Genomic DNA, 12,912 nt, shown 5'->3' with positions numbered 1-12,912 from the left:
GGCAGCCAGTAAATTTGTTTCAACAGCGGAAGAGAATGTGCTAAATGAGGGACTTTAAACAGCAGCTTGGCTGCGGCATTTTGCAGTAGTTGAAGTCTCTATAAATCACATTGTAGAAATCCTAAATAGATGCTAGTGGAATAGTGAATTCTCCTGCCAATCATAGCTGCCATAATTGTTTTCATGGCTCCAAAAGAAAAGTAAGGCCTAAGCTTCCTCACTGTTCGTAGAAAGAATATCCCATTTGAAATCACAGCTAGCTTGTTTTCCTCTACGATTACTAAGCTTTTTCCCACCGTATTAAGTTTAGGAAGCAGGTTCAAATCTCTGGGCAAATAATGATCAGTCCAAGCTTCCAGGGGATCATTGAGGACAACATGTGTCTTCTCTAGATTTAATTTCAAGAAATTAGTTTTCATCCACTCACGAATAAAGCGTAATGCATCTTGAAATAAAAATAGGGCTGTCTCCACATTCTCCAGGCATAACAGAATCTTGGAGTCATCTGCATAGTTAAAAAATGTAGCATCCTCTTCTAGTTAACTCCTTTATTAAAGTCTGTGTAGAAATATTAAACAGGTGACGTGAAAGGGCTGATGCCTGGGGAACTCCACAATTGACCTTTACCTTAGGGGCTCTATAAGGCGCTATTTGTACAGCATCAGTTCAGTTACTTCTAAAAGAACTCCAAATAGAGTGGCATGGTCAGATCACTGGTGGCTTCCTTATCGAGTGGCAAGGTCAGATCATTGAAATCTCCATATAGAGTGGCAAGGTCAGATCAATGGCGACCTCCATATAGAATCACATGGTCAGATCATTGGTGACCTCCTTATATAGTGGCATGGTCAGATCATTGGGACCTCCATATAGAGTGGGAAGGTCAGATCATTGGGGCCTCCATATAGAGTGGCAAGGTCAGATCATTGGCGAACTCCAGATAGAATGGCATACCAGATGGTCAGATCATTGGGACCTCCATATGGAGTGGGAAGGTCAGATCATTGGCGACCTCCATATAGAGTGGCAAAGTCAGATCATTGTCGACCTGTACATAGAGTGGTATGGTGAGATCATTGGTGATCCCCATAAAGAGCGACTTCGTCAGGTCATTGGCAACCTCGAGATAGAGTGGCAAAATCAGATCATTGGGGACCTCTATATAGAATCGCATGGTCAGATCATTGGCGACCTCCATATAGAGTTGCATGGTCAGATCATTGGTGACCTCCATATAGAGTGGCATGGTCAGATCATTGGCGTCCTCAGCATACAGTGACATGCTCAAATCATTGCCGACCTCCATATAGAGTTGCATGGTCAGATCATTGCCAACCTCCATATAGAGTGGCATGGTCAGATCATTGGAGACCTCAGCATACAGTGACATGCTCAGATCATGGGTGACCTCCATAAAGTATCGCATAGTCGATCATAGGTGACCTACATGTACAGTGGCTTGGTCAGATCATAATCAGCACCTATATGAAGCGGCATGCTCAGATCATTGGCGACCTCTATATAGAATCACATGGTCAGATCCTAGGCGAGCTCCACATAGAGTAACAAGGTCAGATCATTGGGGCCTCCATATAGAGTGACATGGTCAGATCATTGGAGGCCTCCATATAGATTGGTATGGTTAGATGATTGGCGACCTCCATGTATAATGGCTTGATTAGACCATTGGCGACTTCCATATAGAGTGGCTTGGTCAGATCATTGGCGACCTCCATATAGAGTTGCATGGTCAGATCATTGCTGACTTCCATATAGAGTGGCATGGTCAGATCATTGGCGTCCTCAGCATACAGTGACATGCTCAAATCATTGCCGACCTCCATATAGAGTTGCATGGTCAGATCATTGCCAACCTCCATATAGAGTGGCATGGTCAGATCATTGGAGACCTCAGCATACAGTGACATGCTCAGATCATGGGTGACCTCCATAAAGTATCCCATAGTCGATCATAGGTGACCTACATGTACAGTGGCTTGGTCAGATCATAATCAGCACCTATATGAAGCGGCATGCTCAGATCATTGGCGACCTCTATATAGAATTGCATGGTCAGATCCTAGGCGAGCTCCACATAGAGTAACAAGGTCAGATCATTGGAGGCCTCCATATAGAGTGACATGGTCAGATCATTGGAGGCCTCCATATAGATTGGTATGGTTAGATGATTGGCGACCTCCATGTATAATGGCTTGATTAGACCATTGGCGACTTCCATATAGAATGGCTTGGTCAGATCATTGGCGACCTCCATATAGAGTGGCATGGTCATATCATTGCCGACCTTCATATAGAGTGGCATGGTCAGATCATTGGAGAACTCAGCATACAGTGACATGATCAGATCATTGGAGACCTCAGCATACAGTGACATGATCAGATCATTGGTGTCCTCCATATAGAATGGCATAGTAAGATCATTGGGGACCTCAGCATACAGTGACATGGTCAGATCATTGGCATCCTCTGCATAGAGTGACATGGTCAGATCAATGGAGACCTCCATATAGAGGGGCATGGTCAGATCATTGGAGACCTCAGCATACAGTGACATGGTCAGATCATTGTACACTTAGCATTTCCCCTTCCCAGAAATTGTGTGATAAGTTATCTTGTTTTTATAAGACAATTTAGCATCTATTCAAGGTAGCTTCACACAGGGAAAGCATCTGGCTCTTCTATTCCCTCAGCTTTCGAGACCTGGGTGGCTCAAGTACAAACTGCTGGCGGACTTCTCAACTTTTAGGAAATTTCTCTGGAAGAGAACAGAAAGGTCATTTTAAATGTGCCCCTGCCATCCTATTGGCTCCTGTCCACCCAGCATTTTGGCTGGGGCAGTGGAGACCATTATCCCTATGTTTAATAAACTATTTAATGGCACATTGGCCTAAGGGGTAGTGCGCAAGGAATGTAAACACGCATCAGTGATTCCTTGGTTTAACCTGCATTGGCAGAGCCAATCGGTCTCGCCTATGGGTGAGCTACTAACTATGTCAATCGGGTGTGGGTGTTGAACAGAAAGTTGAGTGGTGAATTGTGGATTACAGCACTTGTAAGAAAAGCAGCATGAAGTGGCCAGCACTACCTGCTTCATAGGTTTTTTTATTTTTGTCTGTTGTGCAGGTGAAATTTTTGCAGAGAAATAGCACATTTTGCTTCCTCGTTTGAAGTCCCAGAAGGCAGAGCTTCCCAGAGCAAACATACATAACATCTGCATAAGCATGTTTAATTCCATCTGATACCTCCATTCAAAGAGAGAGGATGTGGTGTAACTGCCAAAGCTTTCGACTTTGGAGCTGGGGAACCAGTTTAGAGTCTGTGCTTGTTCAACATCCCTGAACCTTAGCAATTCACGTAATCTCCCCGTGCCTACACAAAATGAATGTTGCGTTGTGTAAAGCACTCCAACACCTTTGGGTCAAGTGCACTCTATATAAAAGCTGTAACAAAAACAAAAGTCAGAGGTTGGGACAAAGGTTTCTGACCTTTTGGCTCATTAGTTTTGCTGGGTTGGGACACAGCAATGAGAGGGAGGGGGAACAAGCAAACACAGACAACAGGGAGGGAGCAAACAACAGATCCAACCACTCTATAGAGTGGCTTGAAAAAAAGAAAAAAAATAGCTCCCAAAAGCACAGGCATAACAATACAAGTACTTGTGCCATGCACGAGGAGAGTGTCACGTGCAAGAAGAGAGAAGTGCTGACTGCAGAACTAACCTGCAGGAGCTTAGCAATTGAGAGAGAATTTGAAGTAATGTGTGCCCTCTAAGTTCACTAAGAGTAAACAACATGTCTCGCCTAGACAGCAAATTAGCTTTCCAGGTGAGACCTAAAAAGCCTACCTTGCAGGGGGAGGGGGGAGGGGGGCTAAGATTTTGTTACACCACCAGCATCACACTTAGTACTCTGATGTCCAGAGTTATAAAGAATAGTGAACTGGAGTTGAAATAATATGGACTATGCAGTGGCAGAAGAATAAGGAGCCAGGCCAATCAGAATTGTTGGAAAGTGCGGGCCTGTGTTGTTTCAGTGGCATCTCATGTATTCCTAACATAATGATTGCACCGCCCCCAGGTTACCTGCACCAAAGAGCTGGTTACCCAAGTAACACAGAGTCTCTCCTAGCAGCCACCATGTTGATAGTCAAAGCTACCAACTACCGGGCAGGAACTGATTAGCTTGTCGGCGAATCGGTGAAGGGTGCAGCAGTTTAAAGGAATGGAGAGGACACCTTATAAGGGCCCAATTACAAGTCTGGCTGTCCAAGGATTGCCAGACTCATAGTGGCATGGTGGTTGCAGGTCAAGCCACTGCTGCCCCGGCGGTCCGACCGCCCCATTACGAGTTGGCCAGTTAGACCACCCTGGGACCGCTGGAGTAGCTGTCAGAGACTGCAATATGCTTGGAGGGACCAACGCGGTCCTTCCAAGTATATTACAGGTTTCCTCTTCTCCAAGGTTTATATGGAGGTTCTTTCTCCATGTGCACCTTGGAAGAGAAGAATCAAAGGGGGCTCTACAGGGCCCCCCTGTGCCTCAACTGCATGTGGATGCACACAGGGGGGCAATACATGTGCCCCCCTGAATGCATGTACATAGGTTCCTGAATGACATGGACTTTCAAGTTCATGCCATGCAGGAATCTTGTAGTGTGGTCCCATTGCGGTGCCTTTTCGCCCAATACTTCTGACAGAAAATAGAGCTCATATACCAAAAAATAGTCCCGTCAGGGAGCCAGCCTGCGGACTCTATGTCATCCAATCTGCCAGCACAGGCAACCTCTCGGTTGCTAAAGAGTTTTCCTCCTGTGACAGTAACAGATGTAGATACTCTTTTTCACATGGTCAAATCAGGTTCCCCCTAGATACCATTCTGGAAAAAGTTGTCATGTCTCTGGCCTGCCATTTCTCTTCTCTCATTCAGGGTCTTTTCAATCTCTCACTGAGAGAGGGTCATGTTCCATCAGAAACGAAAGGAGCACAGGTCATGCCTATAAGCAAGAACAACAAGGCTCCACTAGCGGACCTCTCTAATCTCCACCCCATGTCGCTCCTTCCCTTCCTGAGCAAGCTTTTGGAGAAGCACATAAATAAACATCTCTCCAACCATGTCGAACAGGCTAGTTGCCTAGACTCCTCTCAGTCATGCTTCAGACCCAAATACAGCACACAATCAGCTCTGCTTGCAGTCACGGATAACATCAGGATGGCCCTAGATAGGGGCCAATCTATGATTCTGGTGATGTTGGACCTATCAGCCGCGTTCAACACAGTTTCACACCAGATATTGCTCAGGAGACTGCAGGCGTCTGAAATTAGAGATTCTGCTCTGCAGTGGATGACAAGTTTTCTTTCTTCTCGTTCTCAGACCGTCATCCTTGGCTTGTACTGCTCGGGCCTATGGAATTTACCAAGGGAGTGCCCAAGGGCGCCTGTTTGAGTCCCACCTTGTTTAATATCTATGTTGCTCCCTTGGCCTACCTCCTTAGGGCGTGGAGGTTCATTCCCATCTCTTACGCCGATGACACACAACTGCTTTTCCCATTTGACAAATTCACTCCAACAGTACAGGCAACCTTCTCCTCTGGTATGAGAGCTGTCTCTAACTGGGTGAAGAGTAATTTCCTCCAATGTAATGTTGGGAAGACAGAGATTCTGCTCTTTGGGGAGGCTCCCCTACTATGGACTCCGGATTGGTGGGCAGCTGACCTTGGGGTTCGCCCTGATCCTAAATCCCTGGTCAAAGATTAAGGCATTCATCTTGATCAGGCTCTTACCTTAAAGGAGCATGCCTCTCAGGCAGCCGGTTCTTGTTTTCACACAATGGGCCTACTACGCCGAGTCTTTCCTTTGCTTCCTGACTTAACACGGAAAACTGTGACTCAGGCACTTATATTAAGCCGTATGGACTACTGCAATGGCTTGTTGATTTCTGCTAATGAGGTCTCACTTAGCAGACCGCAGGTAGTCCAGAACACTGCAGCATGATTGGTCCTCAGTGCCCCTCCCAGGACTGGCTCCAGCCCTCTTCTTTGCCAGCTGCACTGGCTTCCTATACGTGAGCAGGTCAAGTTCAAAGTCTGTTGTAACATCCACAAGGCTTTATTTAACCTTGGCCCGCCTATCTCTCTGAGAAATTCACACCTTATCTGCCTTCTAGGTCCCTCTGCTTGGGATCCAAATCTCTTCTTGTGGTCCCTCGAGTCAAGAAAGCCAGACTGGGTAGGAAGGCTCTTTCCCATCTTGGTCCCCTATCCTGGAACGAACTTCCTCTGCATCTGAGACACTGTTCAGACCACCTTCAATGTAGAAAACAGCTCAAACTACTCTTTTCCATCTGTGATGTTGCAATTCAGCCTCATGTTCTGCCTTCCGTTCAAAGCGTAGAGATACCCCTTCGGGGTTAATTCCGGCGCTATACAACCAAACAAATAAATAAATAAAGGCACTGTCCTCTTTAAAAGATGCCATGCCGCCCACCTGCCAGACTACTTGAAAGTCGTAATCTGACGGGCAAGCGGGGCGATCTTCGGCGGATCTGAGGCACTGCTGTTTGCACCGCCACACCACCGCTCCACCAAAAACTCATAATAAGGGCCATAAGTGTTACTGCCATGGCTGCCATCTCCGTCGATCCTTGTAGGCGGAGTGGTGACAGGGAGGTATTTGTTACCTTATATATTGATCTTCTAAATCCCATGGGCTGCCCTAAATTGTGAAGGCTTGCCCATGGAGCTAATGTCTGAAACACTGCCTGATTGAAGAAGCTGGAACTGCCCAAAGCCCATGTCTTTATGTCTATGCATATGAAGGGGAATATATGCATAGGGTGCAAAATGTGTGTGTGTGTCGATAACAGGCCTGCCCACTTAGCTAAAGCTTCCTGTAGCAAGACCTAAAAAAAGGCAGAGAATAGTGTCCTGTAGGGGTGATGTCTGTGATGTTCTGCTAGAATGTGTGCCAACATTTCAAAACAACTGCAAATGAGCTGAAATATTCAATCAGAAAGAAACAGTACATTTTATGGTTATTGTGTTTCTATGTTAGCTACCCATTAAAATGATAGCCCTTGCAGAATGCTACACTCCTGGAGTGGTAAATAAGCTGTATGTGCATGTATTTCTCAACGGGTCGTGTTTTGTTGCAGGTCGCAGTGACATTGTTCCCAATGTGCAGTGTGAAGGTTCAGCAATTACATTGTCTCTCAACAAGTGCCTCCTGGAGAGGTTCAGGTACAGCCTCACACAGATGCATTTTGCAGATACAAACTGCACAGTCACAACTTCGCTACTGGTGGTGGGAAATGAACGGGTGATCCAAGTTAAAGCCATTCCACAGGCAGGATGGTGTGGAAATGAGATGAAGGTAAGAGAGGACACACTCTGTGCACTATACGACAGTCAGCTAGGAAAGGTGGTGGTTGTCATATAAAAAATTACTTCATGAGCAGGAGATAAATGAGAAGGAATCCTAACTCAACTCTGGACTCCTCACAGTAGGATTCAGTACTTCACAGTCAATGACTCTTCAGCATGAATGTATGTATGTATGAATGTATGTATGTATATATATCAGTGGCTGCTCCTCCTCTAAGGCGTAGGAGCATCGCCTCACTGCCAGGAGCAGCAAAGAAAGGAAAAAATAAAATGATAATATCAGAATGGTATTATCATTCAATTTTGTCCTCCTGCTGCGGCAGTGCGTGACGGGGTGCGGAGCTGCCTGGGAGGAGTGGAATACCCTCCTGTGCCCAGTGTCTGTTTGGTCGGCCCTCTCGGGCCACCCAAAACAGTCAAGCATAATCCCCTGTTCTCCATGCAGGCTGCATGGAGAACATGCCCACCCTACAGCCCTGGCTGAGCGCTGTTTCACGGCGCTCAGACCAATCACAAGAGCGTTATGATTGGCTCAGGGGTGGGAGCCTGACTGCCTGCTTCCTGTTCCTACCTGGAGTCAGATACTGGCAGCAGGGGAGAAGACGCAGGACCCGGCGGCAGCAAGGTACGTTTTTTAATTTATTTATTTTTAAGGCCTCCCGCGAGCCCCTCCCACTCCCGCTCCTCCACCTACGAGCTGTGCCGACCTCCCTGATATATGTACGTGTGTGTGCATGTTTGTGCGTTTGTATAAGTGTGTATATGTATGTTCATATATATGTATGCATGCATGTTCATCATACTGCTGTAGTGTGAACCTTGGCAAAATTATCTTGTCCAATGCCCCCTGCTCTTTTCTTCTATCCCATCTTCACTTTGACTGCTGTTGTTTATTTTCTTAAAAGATTTGTCTGTATAACTGGTGTCTTATGTATTCTTTTTGGCTTTATTTGGGATTAGTCATGTGGGAATCCTTTTGTTTCCTTCTTCTTTTCTCTTCCTCTTTTTTCTCTTTCCTGTCCTCTATCCGCTTTTCCTCTTTCCTATCGCTCTCTCTTTCTTTCCTCTTTCTTTATTCTATTTCCTCCCCTACCCTTGCCTCAAAATTTGATAGTGATACTTTTTTTTACTGCTTTGTTGGTAGCCCTCAACAAATCGGATTCTGTAATCTATAATAGGCTACTCTTTACTTATATATGCATTTCTTTTACTTACCCCTCAATTTTAGTCCCTGATGGTATATTGATCCTGTTACAATTGTATCACTTCTATTGTATTTTGTTCTTAATATTCTTTGTCATTTCTTATAAATAAAATTTTTTGAAATAAAAAAAAAAAGATGTTCAATGATTTGTTTCTATAAATAAAGTTGTAATTTGACACAATGCTGAGCGTTTTATTCTTCTGAGAAAATAAAATATGAACATGAGTAGAAGTTTGTCTGATATGTTTAGCAAAAATTATATTTAATTCTATTCCTGTCATTTCTGTTTTAGATACATAATGATAAGACGATGACTCTCTACAATGTCCTCTATATTCCCCCTGACAATTCAAGTGGGATTATAATTAGCAGCCTCCTGATGTTCACCTTCTCATGTACATACAACATGACAATGCAGACCAGCCTGCTCACGGCTCTCCATCCTATTATCAGGTAGGTGTCTTTGGAAAGGGCTGAATGTAGAAATATAGCAATGAGTATTTGTCGATCTTCAGATTTTTTTATGTAGATTTGTAAACCTCCTTTACTCTTCATCCAAAATTGCTGTTACTTTCTCATTCTGCTCTATAATGTTTTGTCTCTTTCCATTTCTTTTTATATGAAGCATTTTCTATGGCTATGTAGGCCCTGTGCATTATGTTTAATGGCAGAATAGGGTCCTCCCAGGAGTCTACAGACAGTAGTTTCCCAAGACTGGTAGATAATAATGGTAACATTCAATATTAAAAAAGAAAATGTAAAACAAGCATTTACAATGCAAAGGTCTCGGCATTATTAAAGGTAGAACTAATGGCATTGCTCATGATTTTTTTTTTAAATCATAAATAAATGGCATTGTCATTTACATTGCCAATAGCTTAATCGATTGCATATGCGAGACCTATTGCATTAGCACCCACACACAGAGTAAGTAGTAGAGAAGTAGAGTGAGTAGTTGATAGTGAGTAGGAGAGAGTTATTAGTAAAAAGAGTATTAGAGAGCGAGTAGTAAAAAGTGAGAGTGAGTATTATATAGTGAGAGAGTGAGTAGTAAAGAGTCCTAGAGACACACACATTTACATGCACAGCCACACCTTTACATATAAATAGTGTATTTTTATTTTTAGTAGTAAAGAGGGAGTAGTATAGTCACTAATTATGAGTGAGTAATGTTGAGTAGTAGAGAGTGTAGCAGAGTGTGTAGTACAGTATTACAGTAAGTACAATACATTAGATGCTATTTAGTACAGTGAGTAGTAGCGAGTAGTTGATATTGAGTATTACAGTGAGTAGAGAGTGTTATGGAGTCGTATAGTAAGTATTCGAGTGAGTATTTATAATATTTGATAGTGAGTATTATAGAGTGACTATTTGAGTGAGTATTTGTGAGTAGTAGAGAGCGTAGTAAAGGGTGTGTAGTAGAGTGTGTAATAGAGCGTTATAGTGAGTACTGTAGAGTATTTATTTGTGTACTAAATTGAGTAGGGAGTATTAGAGAGTTGTTGAGTAAGTACTTTAGTAGTAGAGTGAGTAGTAGTGAGTAGTTGATATTGAGTAGTACAGTGAGTTTAGAGTATTAGATATTTGTCGTATAACTAGTACAGTGAGGAGTGAGAATATTAAAGAGTGAGTAGCAAAGAGAGAGTAGTAGTGTGTAGTAAGTTGTGTGTAGTAGACAGTTTTTTGTAGAGTATTAGAGTGAGTATGTTACAGCATTTGTTCTCATTAGTAAATCTATTAGGCAGTATTGTAGTTGTAGAGTAAGTAGTACAGTATTAGAGTGAGTAGTAGAGAGTTATTAGTAGAGCGTATTTGAGAGCGAGTAGTCTAGAGTGAAATATTTAGTATTAAGGAGTGTAAGAGTGAGTAGTAAAGAGTCTTAGAGTTACACACATTTACATGCACAGTCATACTCTTACATATACAAATTGTGTTTTTTTAGTAGTAAAGAGTGAGTAGTATATAGTGACTAATTATGAGTGAGTAATTTTCAGTAGTAGAGAGTGTAGCAGAGTATGTAGTACAGTCTTATAGTAAGTACTATACATTAGTTGCTATTTAGTAGAGTGCGTAGTAGCGAGTTGTTGATATTGAGTATTACAGTGAGTAGAGAGTGTTATGGAGTTGTATAGTAAGTATTCGAGTTAGTAGCGTTAATATTGGAGAGTGAGTAGTATAGAGTTAGTATTTGAGTGAGTATTGTGAGTTGTAGAGAGACAGAGCCACGCACACAGACAGAGCCACACACACAGACAGAGCCACACACACACACAGCCCCACACTCACATACAGACCCACACACATACAGACCCACACACATGCACAGCCCCACACACGGAGAGAACCACACACACACAGAGAGCCACACACACACAGAGAGCCACACACACAGAGAGCCACACACACAGAGAGCCACACACAGCCTCACACACACACACAGCCCCACACACACACACAGCCCCACACACACACAGCCCCACACACAGCCCCACACACACAGCCCCACACACACAGCCCCACACACACAGCCCCACCCACACACACAGCCCCACACACAGCCCCACACACACACAGCCCCACACACACACAGCCCCACACAAACACAAACAGCCCCACACACACACAGCCCCACACACAGAGAGAAACACACACACACACAGAGCCACACACACACAGACACACACACACACACACACACACAGAGCCACACTTACACACAGAGTGCCACACACACAAAGAGCCACATGAGATAGAGTCAGAAAGTGCGAGTGGTGAAAGAAAGAGTATGCAGAGCAGGCGCGGTTCGTCCATTGGGGCATGGGGGCGTAGGCCCCCCTGCCCGAAGCCGCCCGCAGCTCCCTCGGCGTTTTATAGTTAAGACTGTGACAATCATGTCAATGGCGTCATGTTGATTGATTGACATGTTTGTACAGGCGGCAACACAAGTGCGCATGAGTGGGGACGGAGGGTGAGTTTTTACCCGTGCCCACACATGCGCACTTGTGTTTTTGCGACATTGCGCATGCCCATTAGGAGCCCTAATGGGCGTGCTGCGGGCGAGAAGGTACCTGTGCCCCTGGCGCCAGGATTGGCCAGGGGCGCTGTGAGCCTGTGACGTGTGGGGAGCAGAGCCCAGAGGTGGCGCGGACCGGGACCGGCAGCAATGTAAGTGTGTGAGTTTTTCTTTTATTTTAAAGTTTTTGGTGCGAGCGTGTGTGTATGCATGAATGTTTGGTGGAGAGTGTTGTGAATGGATGTGTTTGTGTGTATGCGTGTGTGAATACATTTTTTTGAGTGTTGTGTATGTGGGTCGGGGGGTTCGCCGCCGGACTGAGTGGCCTGGGGCCCGCACTTGCAAATCAGTTTGCGCCCACCACTGTAAAATGTCACCAGCCGCCCCTGATGCAGAGGGAATTAAGACTAAACTAGACAGATAGGCTGCTAAGAAAAACTTTGGGGCACTGCACTTACTATTTTCACAAATTAAAGGATGGTTTTTAACATTTACTATTTGCTTTGTTACCCCACTAAAACACTTTGGTACTCTTATGGAATTCTGTGTATTGCAAGAAGTAACTAAAGTGCTTTCTCTTATACTTTTCAAATATGGCAGGTTTTCACTCGTTCAGCTGCCGCACGGAGGTGCTGCTGAACTCGTTCAAAAACACAGTTCACCTTTATAAAAAATAGTAAGGAGCAGTATCCTGAAATAGATCCTCAACCAGAAGGGCAGCAAATTTAAACCATCAGGTAAAGGCCCCGGAGCAGTTTTAGCCAGTCTGTTCTTTTTTGCTTAGTCTCTTCTGTTTCAGTCTGCCCATATCCTCCCGCCTCTCGCCCCACCACCACCACCCGAGTCTGCCCTTGTTTTTGCACACTCCCATCATGAAGGCTACTGCATTCTTCTAAACTTCAATTACTTATAATGGACTCATGAAATGACCTCTCCTTGACTTTGCCTGGTTTCTTAACACGTACCCACTGACTAACAGCTGTAATACTACATTTACTATCATGCTTCTTGTCACACAGACTTATTCTCAAGCTGAGCAGACCCAATCCTCTCATACACTCCCTCCACAGGTCAATGATGCACATTGAGTGCAAACAGCCAACCAGGATTATATTTCGTTCCAGGATTTCTACTCCTCATTAACGCAAGGGGTGAAAGCCCTGCTGCTTCATTGTTAGATGCACATTAGCCCCACAGAGCCTGCTCCAGTTAGATTTCCTAACTGTGAGTCTACACACAGCTAGCTGGATTATATTCTAGTGGACACGGTTAAAGCGTTCGATCGCACCGTTCACATT

General features: G+C 44.4%; 1 protein-coding gene across 1 annotated transcript in view; it reads left to right on the top strand.

Moving 5' to 3' along the window:
- Positions 1-12,912, top strand: part of LOC147725098 (uromodulin-like) — a 227,911-nt gene that overhangs the window by 165,132 nt on the left and 49,867 nt on the right. The window contains exons 5-6 of the mRNA XM_086918170.1: positions 7,169-7,386; positions 8,894-9,054. Of these exons, the coding sequence (XP_086774296.1) occupies positions 7,169-7,386; positions 8,894-9,054 (379 nt within the window). The remainder of the gene's footprint in view (positions 1-7,168; positions 7,387-8,893; positions 9,055-12,912) is intronic.

This window comes from Lissotriton vulgaris, chromosome 4_1 (genome assembly GCF_964263255.1).
Source record: "Lissotriton vulgaris chromosome 4_1, aLisVul1.2, whole genome shotgun sequence".
NCBI classification, from domain to species: Eukaryota; Metazoa; Chordata; class Amphibia; order Caudata; family Salamandridae; genus Lissotriton; species Lissotriton vulgaris.
The sequence above is the reverse complement of the archived record's forward strand: the minus strand, read 5'-3'. Positions and strand labels throughout refer to the sequence as shown.